This window comes from Trachinotus anak, unplaced genomic scaffold (genome assembly GCF_046630095.1).
Source record: "Trachinotus anak isolate AG129_WGS33_773 ecotype Australia unplaced genomic scaffold, CSIRO_AGI_Tana_v1 ptg000001l, whole genome shotgun sequence".
Classification (NCBI taxonomy): Eukaryota; Metazoa; Chordata; class Actinopteri; order Carangiformes; family Carangidae; genus Trachinotus; species Trachinotus anak.
The window spans coordinates 5,100,273-5,126,833 of record NW_027273852.1 but is presented as its reverse complement, the minus strand read 5'-3'; the positions used below and the strand labels follow the sequence as shown (position 1 = coordinate 5,126,833).

General features: G+C 40.4%; 3 protein-coding genes across 4 annotated transcripts; 2 read left to right on the top strand and 1 right to left on the bottom strand.

Moving 5' to 3' along the window:
• The first annotated feature begins 329 nt into the window (after positions 1-329).
• Positions 330-12,919, top strand: LOC139636510 (zinc finger protein 654-like). Its single transcript, XM_071504679.1, has 12 exons — positions 330-470; positions 2,645-2,790; positions 3,197-3,278; positions 3,660-3,795; positions 4,182-4,384; positions 4,516-4,652; positions 4,934-5,075; positions 5,955-6,239; positions 6,343-7,518; positions 7,793-8,583; positions 9,375-10,456; positions 10,574-12,919. Exons 1-12 carry the CDS (start codon positions 345-347, stop codon positions 10,576-10,578), a joined length of 4,311 nt encoding a protein of 1,436 aa, XP_071360780.1. The 5' UTR covers positions 330-344; the 3' UTR covers positions 10,579-12,919.
• Positions 12,920-13,008: 89 nt separating this feature from the next.
• Positions 13,009-22,354, bottom strand: LOC139636570 (uncharacterized). Of its 2 annotated transcripts, none has more exons than XM_071504886.1 (11): positions 22,217-22,354; positions 19,994-20,233; positions 19,739-19,856; positions 18,680-18,832; positions 18,341-18,535; positions 17,404-17,477; positions 16,853-17,050; positions 16,388-16,525; positions 16,199-16,288; positions 15,928-16,071; positions 13,009-15,682 (listed from the first exon to the last, which is right to left on the bottom strand). In XM_071504886.1, the coding sequence occupies exons 2-11, from the start codon at positions 20,231-20,233 to the stop codon at positions 15,554-15,556; spliced, it is 1,479 nt and encodes a 492-aa protein (XP_071360987.1). In that variant the 5' UTR covers positions 22,217-22,354; the 3' UTR covers positions 13,009-15,553. The 2 variants fall into 2 exon arrangements, with proteins under 2 accessions (XP_071360987.1, XP_071360910.1); XM_071504809.1 differs by lacking the exon at positions 22,217-22,354 and adding an exon at positions 21,810-22,005.
• A 378-nt stretch (positions 22,355-22,732) lies between these two features.
• Positions 22,733-25,845, top strand: cunh3orf38 (chromosome unknown C3orf38 homolog). The gene is made up of 4 exons (XM_071504560.1): positions 22,733-22,924; positions 23,229-23,404; positions 24,446-24,690; positions 25,064-25,845. The coding sequence occupies exons 1-4, from the start codon at positions 22,798-22,800 to the stop codon at positions 25,425-25,427; spliced, it is 912 nt and encodes a 303-aa protein (XP_071360661.1). The 5' UTR covers positions 22,733-22,797; the 3' UTR covers positions 25,428-25,845.
• The last annotated feature ends 716 nt before the right edge of the window (positions 25,846-26,561 follow it).

Genomic DNA, 26,561 nt, shown 5'->3' with positions numbered 1-26,561 from the left:
GATAATCACAACATCTATAGTTTTTTCTCAAGATCATATTTCTGCCTCAAATCAATGGCATTGTGTAGCAGTTTGGTTCACCCAGGGCCAAGAGGCCACAAATATTTTCTATTATTCTGACGATAGGCCCCAATATTTTATTTTTTAACAACTAGTCTTCATGTTTTTAAGCTGTATGAGACATTGAAAAGGTTAGATATGGTTATTTGTTGTATATTGTAAACTTTATTAATACGTTTGTAATTATGGTGTTGCCAGGTTGGTTGTGTTTTGTCGTGGGAGATAGGAGGATGCGGGTTTACAAACCTGGCAACTTTGACTATGCGCTGGATACAGCAGCCAGCATGGCGGACAGCGAAAGTGATTTGGAAACAGACGGGCTTGAATTAGCCCTAGACACATTGTGTAGTAGACACTGCAGCGATGAATCATCTCTGAAGAGCAAAGACTATTGCTCTGAGTTTTGTGAGGTATGTTAGACTTCATTTTGTTGGGTAGTCTACCGATTCGGCGTCTGTTTATTGCTAATGCTACTAGCTTAGCTGGCTAACATTAGCTTCCAAACTAGCTGTACTAATGCAGTTTTGTAGCTAGCCAGCTTTAGCAAAGCCCTCCAGAAACACTACAGAAATGGTCAACAGAATGTAGTTAGATATAAACCGGTCTCCTGGCCAAGTAACTCACACAATCTCTGCCCGACATTTGATCATGCTTAGTTTTATAGCAAGTCCGGTAAGCTAAGCTAATTAACGTTACGAGGTCCTCTGCTGACCTGTGGAACTATTGTCATTATTGACATTTTATTAAACATTGAGTAAAACACAACACATTCTGCTCTCAAGTGCCGCTAGTTGATATGAAATGCCAGGCTAGGTAGCCTAATTACCAAAAGATTTACAGCCACCAATTGAAAACTTAATTTGTAGCCATCATGTAACACGACGTTGTCAACAGTAAACTCAGTTTAGGAGTAGATGGCGCACATACAAGCCACATACCTGAAATCATCGGATGTGCCCCTGTTGCACATCAGTCTGATCTCAGCCTTGTTTTTAAGAAACAGTAATTAACGATATTAGAGCCGAATTAGTTTGCACAATCATAACAGAGTTATAGTATGATGAACTGCAAAACATGACAAGATGTTACACCACAGTATACACAGGAAAGCTCTACAACGTTTGCAAACATTGGCTAAGACTCTGTTTGAGACAGTATGGCAGTTCATAAAATGCTTTGTGAGATGAGTACTATGTGACATTGTGGTCATTATTTTGTGCCCAGGGAATATGTATGTATATATATATATATTGTCCAGTGGCTTCAGAAAGTAGTCAGACCCCTTAACTTTTTGCACTTTATTGTTGATTAATTTTGATTTTCTAGATTTTATTATTTAAGATGATAACAAATTTGTTAAAATTTCAAAATTGAAATCTCTTATGTACAAAAGTATTCAGACCCTTTGCTATAGCACTCCAAATTGTGGTCAGGTGCATGATATCCTTGGAACTCTCTGTAGATCTCTGTGATAAAATGGTAGGGAGGCACAGATCAGGTCAAGGGTAGAAAACTATTTCTAAAGGTTTGAGTGTTCAGGAGCACCGTGGCCTCGATAATTATGATAAGGAAGAGGTATTGAACCACCAGGAGTCTTCCTAGAGTTGGTCATCTGGTCAGACTGTGTAACCAGGCAAGAGAGGTCTTGGTCAGATTGGTGACCATGCTTCAGAAGTCCTCTGCAGAGATTCGAGTACCTGCCAGAAGGATGACAATCTCAGCAGCACTTCATCAATGAAGCCTTTATTGAAGACTGGCTGGATGGAAGCCACTTTGAGTAAAAAGCATATGGCAGCCTGCTTGGAGTTTGCCAAATGGCATTTAAAGGACTCTAAGAGCATGATTTAAAAAAAAAAAAAAAAAAAAAAAATCTGTCTGATCTGATGAGACTGCTCATCACCCAGCTAATACCATCCCTACAGTGAAGTATGGTCGTGGCAGCATCATGCTATGGGGAGGCTACTCAGGGGCAGGGACAGGGAGGCTCATCAGAGTAGAGTGAGTCATGAATGCAGCCAAATGCAGAGAGGTCCTTGAAAGAGAACCTGCTACACAGTGCATACGACTTGAGACTGGACTGATCATTCACCTGTTAGCATGATATTGACCTGAAACTCACAGCCAAGACAACACTGGAGTGGCTACTCAGGGACTGTCCTTGAGTGGCCCAGCCAAAGCCCAGACCTAAGCCTGATAGAATATCTGTGGAGTGACCTGAAGATGGCAGTTCATAGCCACTTTCCATCTAGTCTTCCCAATCTGACAGAGCTTGAGAGGATCTGCCAGTAAGAATAGGATAAACTGCTCAAATCCAGGTGTGCCAAGCTTGTATAGACTTAACCAAGAAAACATAACTGTAATCTCTGCCCAAGAGGCTACTGCAAAGAGAGATTTCAGTTTTGATTTATTGTGTGTTTGTGTGTGAGTGTGTGAAATTTGACTGCGCTGAATTTTGTCAACCAAATGCTAGTAAATTGAAAAAATAATTGTGCTGTGTAGTATTTGCCTATAAGACTATGTAAGATTAAGTGTTGTTGTAAGTAACTTAAATGTTTTTGTTGGGCTCTATGTTCTTCCTGCACAGCTGGTTGAGGAGTACACTGGGCAATGGCAAGTTCCCCTGCCCCAGCTGAAGGTGCTGCGGACAGCACTCTGCAGTTTCACCAAAGCCACTGCTGCCTTCCCCGATGACTGTCAGCACATCCACTATGTTCTTAGTAGTCTGGCCTTGTAAGTAGTTTGTGACTGTGAAAATGAATATTTTCTGTTGATGAACATAACTATTATTTCAGTCAACTTCAGCGTAGAACCAGTTGCTGCTATTCTGAGCCATGTGTGGAACCATTTTAGCATGAGTCACTCCTGTGGGAAAAACTTTCTTTTAATGAAATACGGTTTCTTGTGGACCACAGTGCAACATAGACAGACAATAAAGATGAGTTCAAAACAAAAACCGGGGGCAAAAAACAAAATGATTGTAAAAAGAAACTAAAAATTTAAACTGAAAATGTAAAACTAAAAAGTAATATGTGGAATCTAAAAAATTAATATGTATCAACACCACCCACATTAAGTTGTTGTCTCACTTACTGTGAGGTGATTTGGTAAACTGTTTTTTTCTCTCCCTGTCTTGCAGGAGCTTCTTTGAACTGATGCTGTTTTTCAGCAAAGAAGAATTTGTGGAGGACCCTTTAAAGGACATCCTTGATTCCTTTCAGGTGATGAAAACTGACCCGCTGTTCATCAATCAAAAAACTGACCCACTGTTGCCCCTTGTTTTGTAATTCACACAACACACTTTCATAACACCCAGCTGACCTACGTGCCATTAGTAAGCTGTGCCCAGTGTTAAGTAACAGTGACCAACAGCTGAAAACACTACAACACAGTCAGTCTTAGACCAATGTTTTATGATCAAAATAACAACTACAACTACTTCATTGTTTGCCACTGCTAATCTCTTGTACTGTTGACTGTTTTATTAGGCTATTATGGACCTAAGTATCTTAAAACTCAATGTTACAGTTGGTCATCTCCCAAACAGGTTGTGTGTTCTTAAAGGAAATGTTAGTCAACCAGCTTTTTGCCAATTTTTGCAGGAGTGTCACTCTCGGCTCCTGAGGCACAGGAATGGCTACCTTCAGCATGTGAAGCAGATCATCAAAGCAGGAGGCCCATGGGAGAATCCAGTGCTGCAAGGAATCCTGAAGGAGGCGGACTTGCCACCAAAAGAGGGTGTGCTCATGACCATAATTATTATTATTATTATTATTATTATTTTATTATTTAATTATAAACACAGAGAGCACTGCATGGGGGGGGGGGGGGGGTTGCTTTGAATTGTTGTGTCAGGGTGGCTGCATCATTACACAGGATTTTTTTTTTCTGTTCTCCATTTGTTTTTGTTCCACCAGGCTGTCATTTTTGGTTCCAGTCAGATTTTACCATACATCAAATCCTTTACATCAGAGATCGACAAAGCTCACTGGCTAATATAGAATACTAATGACACCAACGTCAGTGTTACATTATTTAAGACAATCCTAGCCCACATTTGTATGTTAATACGCCCATATCATGTACATCATGTACATTAACACTTGTGATTCCCTCCCATGTAGTTGAGGAGTACTTGAGCTCAGAGTTGGCAGTATTCTTGGAGCTGCGGGTTCGTTATCTGCAGGCCTGTGAACGAATGAAGGAGGCTATGGCCCTGGCTAAAAGCTGCCTGGAAAATCGTGAGGCTGGACAACACTTGTACTTCCATCAGGCCTACCTTACCTGCCTCTACAAGGCCTCACTGCATGAACATCTTCACAAGGAGGTAAGAGGAGAAGAGCGGCAGAGACAAAGAAATGACAGAAAGGATTAGTAATGTGGATAAAGAAGTAGGTGTAGTGTGTTTTTAATTTTTTTTTTATTCATGTGTGTGCTTCGACTTATCGTCTTCCTCAGATGGCAGAGATAGATGGTCGTGATGCAGTGGAGATCATCTGCAACACAGAGAGTGTTGAAAAAGATGAGCTCCTGCTGTCGCTGTGTAAAGCTTTCCTTACCCAGCATCTACATAATGGAGACATGTATTACATTTGGTAAATATTCTTAGACAAGTACATCACACTAATACAACAGCTCCTCAGTTTTCATAGCTGAATGTTACTTAAAGAAACTTTCAGTAGCGTTACCCGGTGTTTGCTCATGATGTGTATATGAAGTTTACAGTAAGGGGAGTTGTTGGCAGGATACATCATTGGTTTCTTAATTTAGTTCAGCACCTCTCTGTTTATTGACTGAGGAATTACAATATTTGTCGTTGAATAAAAATATAACAAAACTATAAGTCTTTGACTTGTCATCTGCTGCCTTTCTGCAGGGACCTGGTGTTCATCTGGAGTAGGTTGCATCTTAGGGCCCATCCCTCCAGACAAGGCTTCCTGGCTGAGTGCTTACAGCTGGCTTCCTCTGCTACCAACGTCAGAGCCATCTTCCCCTTCATCAAACTGGTCACCACAGAGGTGCGACATGACAACACAGCATCTTCTTTCTCCATCTTCTGCTCCTCAGGACAAATGATGAGAAAAGATTTTGTGATTTGTCTTGCATGTGAAACAAGTATTGATAAGCCATTGACACTTTGATCTAACAAGGGTCTTGCTCAACATCACATACCCAAGGATGATATTTGCTGGATCAGATCTTAACTGTCTTAAGCACACAGCCGCACTTTGGTGTCATCACTCTTTCTACTTGAAAACAAAGCCATGAACTATACAGTGGCTTCAGAAAGTATTCAGACCTTTTCACTTTTCTCATACCTTATAATGTTGTAGATTTAATATTAATTGGATAAAATTGCCATTTCTGCACATCAGTCTACGCTCATTAACCTGTAATGACAAAGTGATAATCAATTTTCAAATGTATTAAAAATCAAAAACAAAAATCTAACATTTGCGAAGGTATTCAGACCCTTGCTGTGGCACTCCAGATTGTGATCAAGAGCATCCTTTTTGCTTTAATCATGTCTGAGATCTGTCTGGAACTTGATTGGAGTTTACCTGTGGCAAATTGAACTGATAGGACACAGTTTACAGAGGCACACATCTGTGTATATGGGCTCACAATTCACACTGCATGCAAGGACAAAAAACCAAGCCATGATGTCCAAGGAACTCAACAACACAATAAAGTGTGTAAAAACTGAAGGGGTCTCAATAAATTCTGAAGCGTCTGTATATATTTCTTTGTTTTACATAAATTAATTTTAAACAGTACAGACTGCTGCTGTCAAAATTAATATTTTAGTTTTTTTCATTTTGCCTCTACTCATTTCATACTTCTGACCTCTACCATTTTAGCTATTTTAAATCACTAATGTTTACTTTTTTGAACAGGTGGGTGGTGAAGGAATCCAGGTCTGTATAGAGCTTTGTGCCAGGGCCTTGCAGCTGTGTGACACGCAGGCTGACTCTGTAACCCGGTCATTGGTCTGCAAGACCATCGCCTTCTTGTTGCCTCATGACCTGGAGATCTGCCGAGCGTGTGCTCTACTGGTCTTCTGCCAGGAACGCAGCCTGGAGGCTTACCGAACCGTCTGCCTGCTGTACATGCATCCTGACCAGGAGCCGCATCCCCACAACAGCCCTGTCCGGACCAACGTTCGCTTCCATATTCTGCAGGTTGGAGGGGGTGGCAAGGGGAATATATTCAGCATCATATGATACACTGGATATATTAGCGTTATGATTTGTGCCTAACATCTTTACATCTTTGTTTTTCCAGATGCTGAAGGAGCGCCTGTGCTTCGACCCTGAGTTTTGGAACCTCCTGACCCTCAGGACCCATTGCTTGGAGTTAATAAGTGACAAGGTCATGAAGGCTGCTGTTCTAAATGAGATGGAGGAAGAAGAAAAGGAATACAGCGAAGAATTTTTCACAAGTAATTGTTTAAATGACTCCTGCACTCAAGGTTTCAATTTGTGCCAGTGCACTGAAGCTACATTTGTGAACCAAGAAGAGCAGATTATAAATGGAGAGGCAGAAAAGTGTGTTGCTCCATCAAATAATGCTCTCTTGAAGAGGAGAAAATGGAGGAGAAGGCAGCGAAGGAGGAAACACTCTGCATCTGATGATGAGGCAGACCCTGGTGATGATCCAGAGATCAAATACAATCTCAAATCCACCACTTCGGGTAATAAGCCCGTGTATTCACTAAGACGCAATCACACTAACATGGAAAATTCTGCTTCTGCAAAGCTCCCACTAAACCGCAAGAGAGAGTACTTGTCTAGATGTGTGAAGAGCCAAATTTTGAAAAGAAAAGGTCGGAAGAAAAGATGGTTGCAGGGTCTTCCAAGGCCGGAGCAGGTACAAACAGGTAAAGAGAAGAAGGTCAAAGTTAAAGGGAAAAAACGGGGACGGAAGCCTTTACCTAAACTGGAACTCTCTTATCCTGACAACGAAATATTCCTGACTGAGGACACATCTGGTTCTGTAGAGAAAACTGACACAGAAGACAAAGAGCTGGACATGCCTCATCTGGAGAATGAACTTGGAGAAAAGAGTGAGCACAAAGAGAATCAACCAGGCCAGAGGAATGACCTTGAGACAGAAAATGGACTTGGGAAACATAGTGACTTGGTCTGCTTCAGCAGTCTCAGTGAACACAGCCAAGAGGAATCTCCATCACAGCTTTGTTCCAAGCTGAGAGAAGGTCCTCCTAGTGGGCCTCAAGCTGCTGTCCCGGTTGTCGAAGCTGATCCTGAGCTTGATGGACCACCTTTAGAGTTACTGGATTGTCCAATAGAACTGTTACACAGTTACTCCCTCAAATCCAAAAAGCCTGAGAGTGAGAAACAGCAACCCCAAGAATCCTCTGCACCAGATGAGCTTAATGGTGATGCAGAGCAGGAGCCCCAGCCCCAGCCCACAGTGGACAAAGAAGTCTCAAATGCTGAGGTCAGTTATTTGTCTGTAATTACTGTCCCAGGAATTTGATAATGTAGGTTTATGTAACAGTTGGATTAGTAGCATTTTGTTTTGAGTAAACTGTGAAGTGTTTACAGACACATGTGAGCACAGTATTTGGAAGTGTTTCAAAATAATACTAAAACAGGAACACACCCTGTGTACCAGTGAGGGAAACGGTTTGGAATTCAATTTGAAATTCTGTGTGTTTTTTTTCTCTTAAACCCGTAGCACTGATTTCAGTGGTTTGTCATCTCTTCTCCAGGTGAAAGCCAAGAGAACGTGGAAGGACAAAGTGCTCCGTACTCAACAATATGCCCATTTGACGTACCACTGCAACCTCTGCCGCAAAGACTATAAAGGCTTGAATGTTATGAGGCACGCTCTCTCGCACCTTAAGAGTAGCAAACTAAGATGTATACTCTGTGGAAAACGCTTTAAACAGCTTCCTTTTGCCAAAAAGCATGTTCTGGATCACATTGATGAAATGTGCAAGCAAAAGCCCCCTGATAAAGAGCCATGCACTGAGGACACTCCAGCTGCTAATGGAATAGCAGATAACGTGGAAAATCAGAACCAGCCTCAGGATGAAAATCAGACTTGTGTTTCTGATGAGGAAACTCCTGAACAGAAACCTGGAGGCAAAGCACGGGTTTCCAGCCTCAAGAGGGAAGACCGAATCATCAGAAACCTCCGCACCCTCATCAAAAAGACATCTGTGCTTCACAAAAAGTGCAAGAACCCTAATACAAATATTTTCAAGCAGGTAGATTTCAAGGATGAGCAGGTAGTCATTAAAGATGGCCTGGTGATTGTAAGAGATCCATCTGTGATGGAGAAGGAGGGGGAAGGAGACGAGAAGGAGAACCCAGTAGGAGAAAATGGCTATGGTGTGGACATCACATATCACTTGTGCCCTTCAGAGTCCTGTGATAGAGTATTCTTGAGGATCAGCACCACACTGACAAAGCATGCTATCAAATGCCACATCAGTGATGAGAAAGTGCTGGAGAAGACTTTCATTTGGGCCAAGCACAAGTGTTCCCTCTGCCTCAGGTAAGATCTTGAGTATATCAGGCGTCACCGAGTAACTTACCTAGACTTGAACATGGCCATTTTAACATAACTGATTATTAATGACTGTATCTGCACTGTCATTAAAAAAAACAGCTTATATTTTATACAATTGAAAAGTTGTTTATCTGCTGCGTTAGTTAAATAAAATGCAATTAAATGGGAGGATATTGGATGGCTTTGTACCTTACAGCATCCAGAGTATCAATTTCTGCTTTAGCTGGCCATTATACAGATTTCCAATTCTATGTCTACTACCTACATCACGAAATTGATTAAATTATAAATGAACTAGCAACTCACACCTTTCCAGCAAATGCATGTGGGGTAGTTACTGCTCAACATGGAGGATGATGGCACACCAGTAGAGATTAAAACAGCAGCTTTCTAGATAAAATACAAGTTGGGCTTCTGTTTTGAATTCCAGACCAGCCAGTGATTGTTTTATGAATTCAGTGGAAAAGTAATACATATTCAGATATTCTTGTTTTACCTGCCAACTATGGTTGTAATGATAGAGTTAGTAGTTCATACACAATACATTTGATATCATATTTATTATTTGATATGCTGATTTTTGTAAGTGTGTAACTGTTCACAATCCTGTATTTGGTGCCAAATGTTTGACAATCACCTTTAAATTTAATTCATTGCATACATTCAATATGAGTTATTATTTTGATAATTCAGCCTGCTGCTAAATGTTCTTTACTGCAAACAATTTTTTTTTTTTTAGGAGAACTTATTATGCTGACTCTGCTTTCCTCCAACAGGCAGATGCAGTTTCTCCAGCAATATAAGGATCACATGAAGCTCCACGATACTCCTCTGCAGCACTTCTGCTACCATCTGGAGTGTAACCAGCGTTTCTTGACACATCAGGAATTGAAGGACCATGTCAGCACCCACCAGCCCTTCAGACCCCAGTGTTCCTTCACAGACTGTGATAAGCTCTTCTCAAGCCTTCAGGGCCTTTATGACCACGAATGGAGACACTACATCCCAGCACCTCAAAAAGAAGAGTTAGAGTTGGGACCCAACAGACAGAAAAAGCAAAATGCTGAAGCTCCGTGGAAGCAGAGGGTGAAGGTTGAAGAATTATGGCTACAGAATAAAAAGGGGCAGAGTGAGAGTCCCACCCCTGATCACATTGAGGCATCTAATTTTGAGGATCTCAGAGAAATTAAAACTGATGAGGAGGATTGTGAAGTAAATGTTGCAAACAGTGGTGAAGATCTGTCTAAACTAGATAATAATTCAGAGAAAACGGTGAGTTATGAGCCCATGGATGACAGCAAACCCACCATCAATGGATTCGAGGATGTGACAAGAAATGCGTCTGACGGATCGATCTCCACTTCCCATACTGGTGCTGCTGCAAACACTTCAAGTAAGAAGTGTAGAAAAAGAATACCAGTGGAGTGGGACCCTTTGAATGTCCGAGACCTTGAGGATTTGTCTACGTTGTCCGAGGGAGTCCAGCAGAAACTGGGAGAGCCGCACATCACTGAGCACAAAACCTTCAAACCCGAAGATCCCGCCTACGCGACCTTTGTCAAAGCCCCCTTCATCCGGCCGCCACCCTCCACTTACCTGGATGAATCTCTGCTCTCAATGCGCAAGAGGAGGGCCACCGATGAGGCTGCTGCGAGGAAAAATGTTTACTGGAGCAATAAGAAAAAGAAGGAGCCCGTCCCTCAGCAGGAGCAGAGGGTGGAAGTTGTGGCCCCTGAGCAGAAGATCAGACATCGCTGTGACAAATGTCTTTCGTCCTTCAGCAGCTTAGAAGAATTACAGAAACACCAAGCCCTTAACACCTGCTCTGCACTCTTTGGCTTCGATTCAGATGATGAAAGTAAATATACTTCATTCACTGGTTATAAAATGTATCAACCCATTATTGTATGAATATTTCTAACTGTTCTATAATTGTTTTTGTTTTGTGTTTTTTTTGTTTTTTGTTTTTTTTTAGGTTAGTGCATGAAGAGGAGCTGTAGCTGGAATGACCAGCATTCTCCATCAGCTGGCTCAGGGCAAGCCTGAAGATAAATGAACACTGGAACTTTTTTCAATGCTCAGATACAATACTACTGTACTACTACAGTACACTTTGTGAACAAAGGCAAAATGTACCATAATGGTTAATTGGAGGATTTTATTGATAGATAAAACTTCTCAAGCAATAATTCTGTTTCTTCAAAACATCATCAGTGTGCACAATAATTTAAAAAAAAAAAGTGATAAATCTAGGTCAATATTTATTTCTCGTTCCAAGGAAAATTGGTTTTAGAAAACAAATTTTGTTTTCTCAGCATATCTAAAAGTAAGTCAGAACGATGCCTAGGAACTGAGAAACCAACTACAACCCAGGACAACCTACCTGGAAATAAAAAAACACAATAGAAAATATATGAAACATAAAATAACTTCACGCAAATCACAGTATTCCGTTTTCAGACCACAGAATGCCCAGTGTTGTAATGACAAACCTTTGCTGGACTTCACATACAGTGGTAAAGTGATAGTGCCACACAGTACAGGATGTGTTACGTTCAGGAAAACGTTTGTGAACCTACTAAGGAAAAGATATTTCTCATTAATGTATTTGTATTTCTAAAACATTGTTATTGAAGTAACTACACACACTTTTAACCTGAATTTCAGGCCTTTTCAACAGTAAGTGCTGACAAATGTAATTCAGTCATTCATTTTTCCTGAATAGGTAGAAGGTGGCAAAGCCGGATGTGTGGATAACTGAAATGTTTTTGCCTTATAAAGTACTACTACATAGCACGATAAACACCTGCAGATCCTGCTGTAAGTCACTCAACACACAAGATGCAAAACGCTTTATTGGCTGTAGATTGAACCATACTCTGGAGTCAGCACACAGAGATGGAGAAATCCCCCTCAGTGCTTTTGGCAAACTGCATCCCATTTAGATCTTGGTATAGCTACAGAAATTACTCTAAATGCCATATCCTTGAAATGCCAATGCATTTTAATTGTTCCTTTCTTGTCATCTTTCAGTTTAACCTGTTGACACTATGAGGTACATGTCAAATTTAGGTCATATACTGAAGCCTTTAACATTCAGGTAAAGTGAGCCTGAAATGAAATTGTCAGGGGTTTTTTTTTTTTTTTTTACACATTTTTAATTTGAACTTAATTTTCTTAATTTTAAGTTTCTTTCTTTGGCATCACTCAGCCTTATTGGATCAATTAATTTTATTTATTTTTCAAAGATTTTAGAAAGTAAAATAGTAGCCACCAAAATTTTTTTTTTCAAGTCTTTGGTGACTCAAGGCTGTGGTGTTGAAAATGATGCAAGAAAGAGGCAACATTCATCGCTTCATCTGATGATTTAATAGCAGTATCGTGTGTTGTTCTTAGATTATGGACTTTATGCACTGACAGTACAACATAATCAGTATTTTCAACTGTATGAAATGTTTTGGAAAAATCATAGGAATTAATGGAAAGTTGAGCTGAGTGCATGTTGTCCGCTCTGTTCAGAATGTACAGTCTTCCAAATGAGTCATGCGCCACTCTGAGCTTTGGTCTTTGTAGAGCGGATGTATAAAACAGCTTCATTAGACATGACAACAACAGTGAATATGTGGTGGTTGTGTCCTCTTTCTGCATCTCTGAACTGTTAAAATTTTAATTCTGAGTAAATCCTCCAAATCCTTGTCACATACAGCAACTTTTTAAACTGTAAGAGGAGGCGTTTTCAGCTTCATATGTGTGGGCTGTTGTTTTCAGTGGTTAGGCAGGATTGGGTTTGCCTTTGTTTACTGGTCCTCTGGTCATGGTATGACAACATGAATCCCTTGACTCATTTAAGTCATGACCAAAATGTCTGAAACATGTAAATCTGCCTTCATACTGTCACACTAATTCTCTGTACAGCATATGAATTATTCACAATTTTATTAGTGCCAAGACTGAATCAGTGTTAGACTGTAGGTAAAGAGAAACACATAAGAACAGTAATACAGTACCAGTTTGCTTTGAATTTCAGTTTTACATTGTTACTCAGTTTAACTCAATGATCATTTATTTCATTACGTAGAATATTTCACATTGGTCCTTTGTTATGTATATACTTTTGAGATGTTTGATCTGTTTGATAACTTTTTAATGTAATGTTTTTATGGAACTGTGCACTTAAAACTTATTTATATGTACAAATGTTAATAGATTGGATTTGTAAAGGTAATAATTCCTCATCTATTTTTCTTAAAGAAAAGGTGATTAAATTTGTTTGAATAAACAAATGAGTAATCTGAAAGTCTCTTGTCCTGGATGATGATGAAATGGTTTTCTGTTGCACATTATTCATGTACAGTTCTGCAGTTCTTCTGTTACATGCAGTGAGATGATACAGTAAAAGAGAAAGCAGACTGACTCAATATATACTTTATTCTAGTAGAGCATTGCATATTTACTGTACAGAAACATATTGCTTCATTAGCCCCAGGAAAGAGGAAAATAGAACGATTATATTAGAACTGCTTGTTTAAAAAAGTTTTTGCATCACATTTTCCTGATACACAAGGTAATTTTGAAGAAATTACAGGGTTCACATAGGAGATAACATAAATACAACCCTTCTGTTTGCTTTAGTCTACAAAGTGTCTTCCATTTTTGCTTTAAGCTAAGTCACTCAGTAATGGTGTTATGTGTAATAAAGCCAAGGGTGCATTGTCACTGAAGGCATGTATTCCAAGAAAAAGTGCAGTCTATTGTTTAGACTTTGTGTTTAAAATCTACTGCACGTGTTAGTCTAATTAAGGCTGGCTTTACCAAACTTGGATTTGCACTGTTGCATTCCAATGTTAGAGTCAAACTGACAATTTATCTGTTTAACTGGGGGGTTACATGTCAAAGTCCAGCTATTATGGCAACTTGTGGCTGAGCTTACAGGCTCGGGAACAAGCAATGGCAGAGAGGCAATCCAGCTACAGGCCAGCATTCATGATAGTAGGCTTTTCCAATATCTCATGCAGCAAATGCATTCCGGTTTTAACACATGCTAATGTAACCATTTACTTTGGTGCTGTTTGTAGCTTTAAGACAAAGAAACTAACAGAAATGTTTAACACACGAATCCACACATGTCTTTGCTAACAAATGTAGATTATACAGACTGAGCTGAAACCGTAAAGAGTATTAACAACATGCAGGATACAGTGCAGTGATGACATCAGACAACTTGAATATTGTTTCCTCTCCCATTTTACTTTGACCTGAGATTAGAAAGTCCTAAATTATGGAAACAGAAAGCCCCCATCATAGAGGTGTTTCCAAGTCTTATTCTTCCTTATAACTGTACAGTTACACTAACTAAATGTGTCATGAGTCATCATGTTAAAAATGAATCTTATAAACGTTTAAGGCCAGGTAAAAGGGAAACCAATACAGTCAAATTTCAATGTTGTTAAAAAGGGCACTGTACACATCTGTTGGCCTGTTTGGATGGAAACTAAACACACCAACAACCTACAAACTCTAAAATGAATTCAGACTGAAAGCCGCTACATTGACCTGTATCCATGACTACGGACTTGGGCAATGAACATTTTTTTTCAAGACTGAGAATTTTTTTTCAGTGTCTGCAGACATGCTGGAATAAATTGTCGAGTAAACACAGCACATTATTCCATATAGACCAACAGAGCATCTTTCTTTGTGAAAAAAAGTACAAATATGTCTCAACAGCATTTCAAGTTGGAGATAAACATGCAAAGTGTCAAAGTGCACCTCACATGGATTTAGTTTAGATAAATGTTTCTATAATTCACAATATTGTATTTTTTTTTAAACTAAATAACTGTGCTAAAAACACAATGGTAGCACTTTTGCAATTTCAAATGGAAGACCTGGATCAAAAAGAGGGGTGGACAATGATGTAGATTCACATGAGGAGAGGTAGAAACAAAACACCGTAATGGGTTGGGAACAAAACCTGATCAAGACATGCAAATGTCTGAGCACTGCATTTGCCTGTGTTTCTTCATTAAGGACACAGTAGCTGTTATTTTGATTCAGGGGCTGTATCCTGTAAGGGGTGCGGTCCACAAAGCTGGGGACTTCAGAGGATAGAGCCTCCCTCATAGCTACTGCCACCTCAACGGTGCTGGAGTGATGGACCTGCTTTATGCAGAATCTGCAGTCCACTACCCACGAGTGAGTCTGTTTGTAGGTTCAAAAGGTTTTGATATGGCTTGTCAAGGCAGTGTGTGTTTGGATCAGCAAAATTATCAAATGCTCTAGCCCAAAATAAGTGTTGACTTCAACTGAGAAAATCATGATCATCTGTATCCTGAGTTTCTCACATGTTGTTTAAAGACTAAGACAGCATGAAACCATATTGATGATTGAAATTATTATTATTATTATTATTATTATTATATAGTATGTTTGTTGAGCATTCTCTATGAGCGTTTACTTTAAAATAATTAATGATACGTATGCCGTTTTTTAAGGTTTGATATTTTACATATTAAACATCAATAAGCAAAGTCAATAACAGGCTTTATGTGCATTTTATCTTATTAAATATGCTGCTGCAGTACAAAACTTCTCAGTGCAACTTGTTTTCTAAAATAGGCTCTCTGTTGTAATTACTTAAAACTTACAAAACTTGAGTGTACCAGTTATATTTATGGGGTAAAGGGGCTTATGATAAGACCTTACAGTTAGAATGAGCCTACAAGAGAAGTCTGATTCAATGGTACAGTGCAACAAACACATCCCTTTCATCACTTGGATTTACAGTCTGTTTTGCATAAAAACATTTGCATGATGTTGGGGACCAGTGGACTGCGTTAGGCTAACATGCCATCACCGTCCTTCTGATTTTTAAGTAGATGCAGCTCAGGAGAAAGTGACAGATGCAAAGAGACATAGTGTATAGCTAGGCGTATATGAATTTGTGTGTTCATGCTCAGTGGCTGCTGTTGGAGCTCCAGTCGTAAGGGAGGAAGCTGATTTTGGTCTTCCCGCCAGAAAGGATGTCCTGCAGGCTGGTTTTCTTCGGCGAGTCACCCATGTGCTCCAGCACCCACTTCAGCAGCTGCGAGAGAGGGAAGATAAAACAGAGTGAGATCAGCAGTTGGACTGGAGGTTGAAAATATCAGTATGTTTTTCACTGGTGGACAGTGGATGCAGAGCTTTGAATAGTAACTAATTTGTACTGTAGTTACACCCACTAGTATTATTGGTCGACAAGAGAACTGATAATTAAATGTATCTTACACAAGGTATAATGCTATAGTATACAATCAATACAGAAAAATGCTGATTCAGCATTAAACCTACCTTCTCATCAGTGCCTCCAAAGTCAGCCTTGTACCACTTGAATATCTGACTGAGTCGCACTTCTCTTTTCCCAGAATCCACCATACAGCCATCATCGTTCTCCAGGAAGGCTTCAGCTGCTATGCGGAGCTGGCTGTCAATGTCCTGATAGGTTTGAGTAGAGACCATTCAAGCTCTTAGTATTACCAGATATGAGTACAGCTCACTGCCAATTATATTCCCATTAAGACTAATTACACAATAGACAGCAGTGGAACTGAAATCCACTCACCTGTGGAGTGTATGTCTTAATGGGTGGGCAGCCCTTTGCACCACAGTTCAAGGCAAAGTGAATGAGGGGCTCTGCATCTGGGAGGGCCACCTGGTGGACGACAAGAGAAGTGAACTTTAGTTACTCTAAATGACGCTGTTAGAGAGTGGGTGAAATGTTCAGGTGTGAGGTAACAGAATGTCTGAATACTCTGAGCCGTGGGTCTGTTTTGGAGAAGGGCCTCAGAAGCTGTGCGACACCTTTTCTGTTCCCCCTCAGAACGCCGTTCTCTATGTCCTGTAATGTGAACACTTCTCCTCCAATCAGGTAGCTCACATAGTTAAAGAACTACAAAATGGGACAGAAACAAAAGATCTTTAATGCAATGTAATCCATTCCTCCTAAGAATATCTTGAAATGGTAACACTTTTGTTCGCAGAATGAAAAAATACAACAAAAATGTCATGGCCTTTAGTACGCATATGTTTTATCTTTGTCAGCATGCAAAATAATCTATGCTGTAATTAGTGTAAATCAGTACAAATAATTCCTATCTCAGTAATATCAGATGAGCCTTATTGTCTTCGTTAAATGCCTTTTGCAGCACAGTTATTTACAGATATACGAGGGCTCTGGAAAGCAGTGTGGCAACTTTGTGCGGCTATGTGATCCTACTCTGTATCGTTGAAACATGTTGGTTGGGGCCCCCAGACGTAGGTACCCGTGGATGACCAAGGCATTGTAGATGTTGATGAAGAAGGCCAACTTCTCCTCCCGGCTCAGGGAAAGCAGCTCCACCCTCTGCAGCTGAATGGCTAGCTCACAGTAACGCTCAAACGCAGGGTTTGATGACATGCCTTTATAGTCCACAGACTGTGGGAGCAAGGAATACACATACATACACTCAATCTCTCCAAATATACAGGAGTAATGCAACTACACAATCACTTGTGCCATAGTTTTAGACAAACAATGAAAAGTCATGTCAAGAAATTTCAATCTCAACGTCATAAAAGGCGACAAGATGAAGAACACACAAGGTAAATCTGTGTGTGCAGCCATTTTGTCGGTGCACATGAAACTACAGAGGAACAAATAGCCTGCCCAATGCAACAGTACACACTGCATGTCACAGATGCATTAACAAACAGAGGCGTGTACAGATGAAAACACTCAGTGAGTCAGCACTGGAGTCAGAAGCCCTCTGTAGCCAATGAAGACATTACCTTGCCATCAGCAGAGAGATGCTCGGAGAACAATTTCAGAATCATCTCTCGTAAAAGCAAAGAGAGCTCAGCCGCTGAGAGAGGGGGAGAGAGGGAGAGAGAGGGAGAGAGATGGTCAATGTTTCATATACACACACAGCTTTTGATGCTGACAAACTAAACCACTATTTGAATGGGAAGTACATTTACAAACTGCAACAAAGATCAGGCTAACCTTGAAATTGCACAAATTAAATCATTAGTAGGAAATATTACCTGTGAGAAAGAAAGAGCATTGCAGATAAATTCAAGTGCAGAAAAGCCAAGCATAACAACACTAACACACTTAGAAAATCAGTGCTTACAAATAGATCAGCTTGTTAGTTACCCTCTGGAGGGGTGCATGGTCAGTTACAAATTCAACAATACAAAGCCAGGCAATATGCCTCACCATCCACAACCACAGCTGCAGAAGAAAAGACTTTGAGAACAAATTAAAAGCTAACGAGCAGTAAGATGACAAAAGATGACACCAAACCCACAGCAAAGCAGAATGTGGTTTTGAAATAGGGCTTGAATGATACATATTTTCATATTTCTTGACTTAAGCTAACACTATGTGATATTTTGAACCAATACTATATGCAAAAAACTTTTAAATTGACAATTATAAAAGCAGAAAAATGGGAAACATTGGTCAATTTAAGTTTTATACTAGAACTGCAGGACTACATTTGAAAAAATATTTGTTCTGCAATATATTATCAAACATATCATTAACCCCTTCTTCAACTCTTACCACCATAAACTTCACTGACATAATACACAAACTCAAGCGAACCCAAAACCACCAGCCAAGAACAAGAGACGGGCGTGAGAGAGTCTTCAAGGACACTACTCAGCGTGAACCTAGAATGCCATGTGTGTATGTCCAAAACCTGGTCCAGTCCCGACCTACCCTGTATGGGACTGCAGGACGCAGTCTGTCCTGCGTTGAGGGCTGAATGAGGGTCATCCTCCAGCAGCCTGTACAGCGTGTCCATGGCGTCTTTCCCTTCTCCAAAACTGCAATCCGGCTGCCCACAGCCACGCACACTGACCATGTACTTCTTCTGCAATAATGCCTGGCCAGTGTTATTGGCCTCAGCCCTGGCTAGCACACACATGGCCATAGTCAGTGGTGTATAGATCAGGATTTCTCTGTACTTTGTATGAATCAGGACACTTTGAGATAGATAAGATCAAACTACCACAAGACAGAAAGCCTGTTTTACTGCAGGTCTACAGCCTTACTTACCCATGCCCTTCTCTTTCTGCAGCCAGTCAACCAGCTGATTGCCTGAGAAGCTCTTTTTGTATACTGTCAGCCCCCTCCTTTGACTGCCAATCACACTGCCATGTTTGAGGTCCTCTACCAGGTCCGCCAACTCATCTCTCTCACATTTAAACTCTTTGAGGGAAGGAATATGCCAAGTCGCACATGTACAAACAAACAGAAATACACATTGACACCCACATGAATGAAAGAATATGTGCAATTATGTAGTCCAGCGTATCTGGAAAAGGAATCATCATAGCCCCCCCCCCCACTACTGTTGCAGTAGTACCTGAAATTATAGGTTGGTGTGGCATTTTGATTGGCCTTACTATTTGATCTCAACTTCCTACTATTTATGATGATGCTGCTGATACTACATCAAAGCTAACGCTGAATTTCAATATTTCTCTACAAGCAGCTGCGTATGTGCCCCAATGGACAGACTCTGTTTACACTGTCGGCAGCTTAATGATCACATATAATGAGGTACAGTAAGGCAGCCTGGTGCTTCTGGGCTCATCCAGAGTATCAAGTTCCCTATAGCAACTGTCTGTGCTGGCTTTAGCATCAGGAGAGATAAAAACACACACGCACGCGCATACACACACAAACCTCCTGTTGCCAAAACATGTCCACATATGACAGTACTATTTCACAACCACTCATAGCTCTTGGCTGACCTCCTTTCAGAGATGACTATGCAAAACCAGCCCTCCTGAGTCTGGTTCAGTCTTACAGTTAAAAGCCGAATTAATTTTTTTTTCCTCCCTGTGATCCATTTCATCATTTGACTACAGGCCACACCCATTTCATAACAGACCAATCCAGTCTGAAACTGATTTAATTTCCAAACTAACACAGCACAATTAATCACCTCAATGAAAGAACAAAAGTATACAAGAGTTAAACACAGCATGAACTGTGCATTATAGTTTGTAACTGTAGAGTAAAGTCTTTCTCACCAGTTGGCTGTTCCCACATGTGAAGGCAACAAAGTAATCTAGAAAAAGCAAGTAATCTGAGTAATAAACCCCTCACCTCCATCAGTATCCCCAGCTGTATCCTCTGATTGGTTCTCCTCTGGTAACGGAGGAGCATCTGCTGGAAGAGGCTGCTCCTTGACCAGACTCACCAACCTCTGAAGCTCCTCAGGGGCCTGAGGAAGTCAATCGAATCAACACATACATGCAAGTTTAAGGACAATTTTGATTAAAAGTAGATACAATTAAGATTTTTTTGATACTGTTTAAAAATATTGCACAAAGTTCACTGTGGGTTTCTCCCGCTCCTCACCAATTTCTGCAGGTCATCATTGCCCCCGACATGAACGCTGTTAAAGAAGATCTGAGGGACTGTGCTGCGTCCTGTCAGCTCCTTCACTCTGGCTCTCAGCTCCGGATGCTTACCCACGTCCACGTCACACACTGGTACTTCCAAACGCCCGAGGGTGGCCTTAGCCTGCATACAGTGTGGGCATCCCTGGATGGAGTACACTGTTACCCGGCCCAGAGCGCTACTCTCAAACTCCCCCATCTGCAGCAAAATTGGAAAGACAAGAGAACCAAGAGTTTTAAGTTCTAGCTAAATTGGCTGAACTCCATGCATTTCAATAATGATCTGTTTTGAGTTTCACCAATTTATGCAAAACCAGTTCATCATTATTTTTCCTCTTCCTGCTCTGCATATGTGTGCATTTGTATATGAAGGGTTATGTGCTGTGCTGTGCAATACACACACACACACACACACACACACACACACACACACACACACACACACACACACAAAGGGAGATTTAATAGTTCAAAAAATCTTTAGTTGAAAATCTAAGAATAATTTTTAACATGCCGATGCTTACATGTCTGGTATACTTTCACACACTACCTGCAATTGTCTTTTCTGTCCATATTCAAAAAGGTGAAACTGTCTGTCTGATCAAGATTAACTGGTCACAATAAGTATACAGGTCATGGGTTCAGTTCGTTTATGCGTTGTGTTCCTTGAGGATGGACAGAGTTCTCCAAATGCTTTCGCACAATAAAATATACCAAAAGGCTCATGTTGTTGTCCTCGGCTTTCTGTATTTTAAACAATATCTCAATATTTGTTGACTGTGATATTCTACTTGCCAGTTGATGGATTTAAACCACTAATCTTGCAGTCCATTTTTGTCTTCGAGACAGGTGAATATATGGAGATCAGGATCTCCTTTTGCGTAACTTGGTCAATGGTTATTTCCTCCCTGCTCATTTCTCAACACTGTGTTGAAAGCAGGCCAGTGTGATGTGCATTTCATCTTTGAGAAATGTTAGTAACTGATCTTCTGTGAAGTTGGCCAATAACACAGTTCCTCACTCACTCTGACACAACCTTAGGCTAGCAGGCAGTCAATATTAGCCTAGGTTTATCAAGTGCTGGGCCAAACCACTCCTCATGATGAGGTCAGTATGCAAACGTGAGTCAAGGTCCAAGGTTTTTTCCTCATTTCTAATCAGTTTTGCTCCTTTAGTTGAAATTATAATTGGTTAGTGCAGCTACACATGTAACATACTTCACAAATTCGCAAAACTCCCAAACAAAATTCACAACAAAATCTCTTGGGAATTGGTTTAGCACCGTTTTCTACATGCAAGTATATTAAGACATTCACCTGAAAGTTGGTTATATTTAAAGAATGACGTAAATAATGACGTATCCCAATGTATATGGAAGATGACTGGACATTTGTAAATCTGGAGATTTTTTTAAATGAAGAAATTAAAAGTCGATGTAGAGTAACCCCGATTTATACAATGACATTTGCTGTTTTATAAGAAGTCTTCAGTTCAATTTAAAAAAGGTATAAACGCCTCCTACCAGCACGGCTATATTAAAGTCTTCAAGTTTTACATGGAGTTCGGGAACAGAACTACAGATGCCAACAACTTAACAGCAATTCAACCAACAAATCAAACAATACTGATTAAATCATTACACAACATGTCACTTTCAACTCGACGCTACATACAGCGTTAACCGGACACCACCTGAGCTAAATTATGGATTACGTTTGCTAAAGTGAAGATATTAGCACGTCAAAACAACAGCAACGTTTCTGCGTGCGACTTACCTGCTTGAAACGGGAGCACAGTATTAAGTAGCACAACTAATCCTCTTAGTCCGGTTAATTAAAACATATTAATTAATGAATAAGTCAAACGCCTGCTGGAAGGTCACTTATCTTGCAGGTAAATTCCAGGTGCTAGCAGTGCATCCCCTCGACTGAGCAAGCTAGTCCTTATAAACTGAGAGATGGCCGCTTCCATTTAAGATTCATAGAGCTTTCGATGCCTTCATGTGATCCTCGTAAATGTAAAAACTCAGCGATGTCAACTATAAATCGTAATACCAACATCTCTATAACCATTACAAGCCACAATCGTATGTTTTGACATGGTAGATTATAATAAATAACATTCTGTCTTTACAAACTTGCGAGTAAAAAATGTAATTATCGTCTGATCATAAAGGAATTACCTTAAATTTAATAAGTAGATAACGTCAGTTGATCCTAAAAGACACATCAGAAGATGTCGCACACTTGTTTATGCCCTCTTCCCAGGCTGGACTTGCCCCGGATCCTCTGCTCCAGTGTCTGTCAGGTAGGTGAGCCCCATCCCTGCTGGTGACAGGGGCCAAGGCTGCACTTGATGTTGGATTATGCCAGGACACATAATGCCCATATACAGTCTGTGATGATGAAAAATGGTGGTGACATAAAATTTATTTCCTTTCCTTTTGAAATATTTTTCGATTTTTTATTTTTTAGAGGTGGGAGTGGATAAATCTAGAAAACAACAATGAGCCTTAATATATGAGCAGGGGACATTCATGAGCTGTACATGTGTAGTCAGTATTTAAACTGTATTCACCAACATTTCTTGTAGTTTTAAAGGCAACAAAGGCAACGCCTTGTGTTTTACTCCGGTACTGTATCGCTGTAGCAACCGCGGCTTTGCGCGGAACACTTCTGACTGCTACTTGTTCCTGTACGGTCAGTTTTCTAGCAGGACAAGAACGGAAGAAGGAAAACTAATTTTTGTTTTGTGGTGTCAAAGATGCCATGGCTGTCAGGAACAGAGCGCGCTGGATGTGCAAAGATACTAAAATTCATGTCAAAAGGTGACTTACTGTCACTTAGTGACACAGTCACGAATAAGATGATAGTTGTGGAAAATGTTACAGGTACGTTTTTAATCTGTTCCGGATAGCAAAGAGCGAGGCTGCTAAAATACCAAAACAAAACTGACCGTGGTAGGAGGAAAAAAGATGCCTGAACTAACTCTAAAATGTTTAAGTTTTAAGAAAGTCTCCGTAGGCCTCTTAGTCGTGAACGAAGATATATGTTGCACGTTGCTAATAAGGAGAGAATGAATGTCCAGTTTTCATAAAGGATTTTAGTGCATTCCTGGTGTTGTTTCACTGTTATTTTGTTCAGATAATGACGCCATCAAATAATCTTGTGCCTTATGTTCATTTGTTCATACAGAGGCTATGGAAACAATTCTGTCCTTCACTAAAAATGCTGAGGAACTCCTGAGAAGGAAGAAGGTTTATCGTGACCTCATTTTCAAGTACCTGGCCAATGAGGGGGTGGTGATGCCCCCCAACAGCGAGAAACACCAGCTAGTGAAGAGGGCGCTGGAGCTTTGGTCATCGGGGAAGGTACAGGGGCGGGAGATCAAGTTGCTTGGCCCCATCATGCTGACATGGTTGAATATATGGAGAAAAAGTTAGGGTCAGGTGGTGACATTTAGCCTGGGATGGATGGCAGTACAACCACATGTTAAAGCAGAGCAGAAGATATGTAACCTGAAGGCTGCTTGGAATAATATGAAAACCATCATTTCTTAAATCCGGTGTTCATAATTTTTTAAACTAAAGTGCAGACAGCTGTCAGGTAATTGACAAAAGGTACTTGTAGTCTGTATGACAGGTGACTAGTTTCAGAGAATTTAAATGACTCAGTGCCAGCAGTGGACCAGACATTGGATCTTTTGAAATACTTAAAAAACATTATGAGCAGGGCGCCCTGATCCATCAGCTCAAGTCTTTGTACATGCAAAATACCGTCCAGCCCATACTGGCTGAAAATCTTTTAACTGTTAGATGCTTCAACAGATTTCACCTGATAATGTAGTAAGCGTGTGGGATAGGGGTGAAACACTGTTACATCTTTTTTTTAGCACAGTAGTTTAGGTCTAATAACGATGAAGGGAGAATCCACTGAAGCTGCTTGGCAGTCCATTCTTAATTTGTTGAACGTTTTCTTGTGCATGCATGCTAGTGTGATTTAAGAAACTATTTTGTGTTTATTAATTAGGAAATATGAATATTCCACACCTCATCTACTTAGGGTCTCATTCTTTATATTTCAGTTGAGGCAGAGGTGTGAGATATTGTTATTTTACCAATCAAATGTTCTTCCATATAATAAAGAGCTGACGTTTTGGCATGTAGACTACCAACTGAAGATAACTGTGTGTTCACTAAAATGTTCTACTCGCAAGCTTTCTTATTGTTTTCTCTGAACTGGCTTTTACACATTTTACACAGGTGGTCAGTATAATGTTGTTTCCCCATATGAAAAAAAATATTAAGGAGTAGTCGTTAAAAGCGGGCATTATTGGAATATGTCTGATAAAAAGTGCTTGAGGTACACATTGGCAATCTTTGAGTTAACCAATAACTTCTAATTCCTTTAAGGCCACGGTTGATGAAAGCCTTCAAGGAGCGACGGACGAGACCACACAGAGACGGTCCACACAGACGGCATCTGATACCACGGACTTGAAGGTTGAGGTGGGCTTTGACCCACAGGCCCTTGGTCAGCAGTTCTGCCAGTGGTTCTTCCAGCTCTTGAACAGTCAGAACCCCTCACTGGGCCAACTGCCTCAAGACTGGGGACCACAACACTTCTGGCCAGATGTGAAGCTGCGTCTCCTCTCTAAGTAAGGACATCATTAACAGATGGAAATATGGTTTAAATTAGCCACCAACATGGGGCTGCTACTGATACTGTGTTCGATGGCATTTGCTTTTCAGTGCTCACGGCAGTTATGTACTTTCAGCTGGAGTTTTACTCAGTTTTTGTTCATTGCAAATTGACTTGAAGGACTGTATTGTATGGAGTAACATTATGAAATATGGAAAGGGTAATGAGTTTAGAGAGTTTCTACATAGTCTTATAATTTAATCATTTCCATAACAAACTTTTCTGCACATAAAAACTCCACAGAAACATTCAATACATAACTACAGTTAACTGAGGAAAAACAACCCAAAACAAAACTGTGATGACAGAGCTTTGTCTCCCTTTCTCAGAGCTGGCAGTGAACAGATGGATGAATTCCTAGGTGCTAAACTGGTCAGCCTTCGCCTCCTAGCCTTGACCAAGGAAGAACGCCTCCTCCTCTGCCCCAACCTGGATCCCCATGGCCTCAGGACCCTTGCCTCGCCCCATGGCTTAGTGCTGGTGGCCGTGGCCGGGACCATCCACAGAGATGAAGCCTGCCTGGGCATCTTTGAGCAAATATTTGGCCTCATCCGCTCCCCACTGGAAAATAACAGCTGGAAGATTAAATTTGTCAACCTGAAGATCAGAGGGCAGGATGCTCTGGGCGGGACAGAGGTGGCAGCGCCTGCTTTGAGTTACAACTCCAGTGAACTGCAGCTTCTCTGCAGTTGATGACACTCTTTCTTTCACTCTCTCGATGCACCACTCATCTAACTTGCCCAAACACATTTCTTTTCAGAGACTGGGACTTGCAGCTTTACTGGCACAGACCCCTTTCCTAACTTATATATAGCAGCCAGGTCGGGTTTTACAGGTAGGTGGACACTGTTGCATCCAAATCTTCTTTGGACTTATTTTGGTGATGTAACATGAAAACATGACAAAACTTTAGAAAAGGTTTCCTCATAGTGTTTCTGCTTTACAGACAATGTAAGTCTCTACTGCTTCTTGTTGGGGAAACATTTTGCGTTAAATATACTGTACCTGAAGCATATTGTTCTATGGTGAGCGGTGCCTTTTTGTAACATAAAATATAAATGCAACTCTTGTAAATAAGAACATGTAAAATATAAAGATTATATTAACACTTGTGTACACTTGTGCTCTATGTATCAAAATATCTAAAGTGTGATATGTCCTTTCTAAAATGCAAAATTTTAAATTGAAGTTGCTCTTTCCGGCACTGCCAGTTCATACCAGTTCATGATTGTTTTACACAGCGGAGTTTATATGCATGTCATTTTTTAAGGGCTCAAACCTGAGCAGTTCTCTACATGTGTGGAATTGTCAGCTCTTACTGAACTATTTGTGTCTTTTTAATTAGCTATTTTACATATCTTTTCAGTTCCACAGACAGTTATGTGACATTTCATTGATCTTCAGAGTAAGAGTAGGCTAGAAATTAGGTAGGTGACAATAGCCTTGTACCTCTGTCAGTGGTATTTGAAATGTATGAATAGATATAGCTGATAAGCGTCGTTTAAACCGATAGCTGTTATTTTGTGCCAGCCTTCAATATCCATACATATGATCATTTCTATGCCATTTAAAAAAGGTTTGATTACAGGTGTCGTTATAGACTGACTGCCTCGACCACACTCGAATGATTTCAGAGATTTCATATGAAAATAAACATATTCAGTAGCTGTGGTCAAGAGGAACACCTCCATCATATCTGACAAGACTGTCGGATTTTTTTTACTTTCTTACTGGCCAAAATGGCGTCTGATATGCATACCATATTTTGCTGTTAGGAATGAAGACAGCAGCAGGTTTCCTTTCCTTTGTGCATGAGGAGGGCACAGT

Excerpts from the sequence above, each read along its gene's own strand:
- LOC139636510 (XM_071504679.1), top strand. The coding sequence starts at position 345 with ATGGCGGACAGCGAAAGTGATTTGGAAACAGACGGGCTTGAATTAGCC. Across the intron at positions 4,385-4,515 it reads ATGAACATCTTCACAAGGAG|ATGGCAGAGATAGATGGTCG; the intron begins GTAAGAGGAGAA and ends CGTCTTCCTCAG. Across the intron at positions 5,076-5,954 it reads TCAAACTGGTCACCACAGAG|GTGGGTGGTGAAGGAATCCA; the intron begins GTGCGACATGAC and ends TTTTTTGAACAG.
- LOC139636570 (XM_071504886.1), bottom strand. The coding sequence starts at position 20,233 with ATGGGGGAGTTTGAGAGTAGCGCTCTGGGCCGGGTAACAGTGTACTCC. Across the intron at positions 17,051-17,403 it reads ATCTCTCTGCTGATGGCAAG|TCTGTGGACTATAAAGGCAT; the intron begins GTAATGTCTTCA and ends TTGCTCCCACAG. Across the intron at positions 16,072-16,198 it reads TTAAGACATACACTCCACAG|GACATTGACAGCCAGCTCCG; the intron begins GTGAGTGGATTT and ends CAAACCTATCAG.
- cunh3orf38 (XM_071504560.1), top strand. The coding sequence starts at position 22,798 with ATGCCATGGCTGTCAGGAACAGAGCGCGCTGGATGTGCAAAGATACTA. Across the intron at positions 22,925-23,228 it reads AGTTGTGGAAAATGTTACAG|AGGCTATGGAAACAATTCTG; the intron begins GTACGTTTTTAA and ends TTGTTCATACAG. Across the intron at positions 24,691-25,063 it reads AAGCTGCGTCTCCTCTCTAA|AGCTGGCAGTGAACAGATGG; the intron begins GTAAGGACATCA and ends TCCCTTTCTCAG.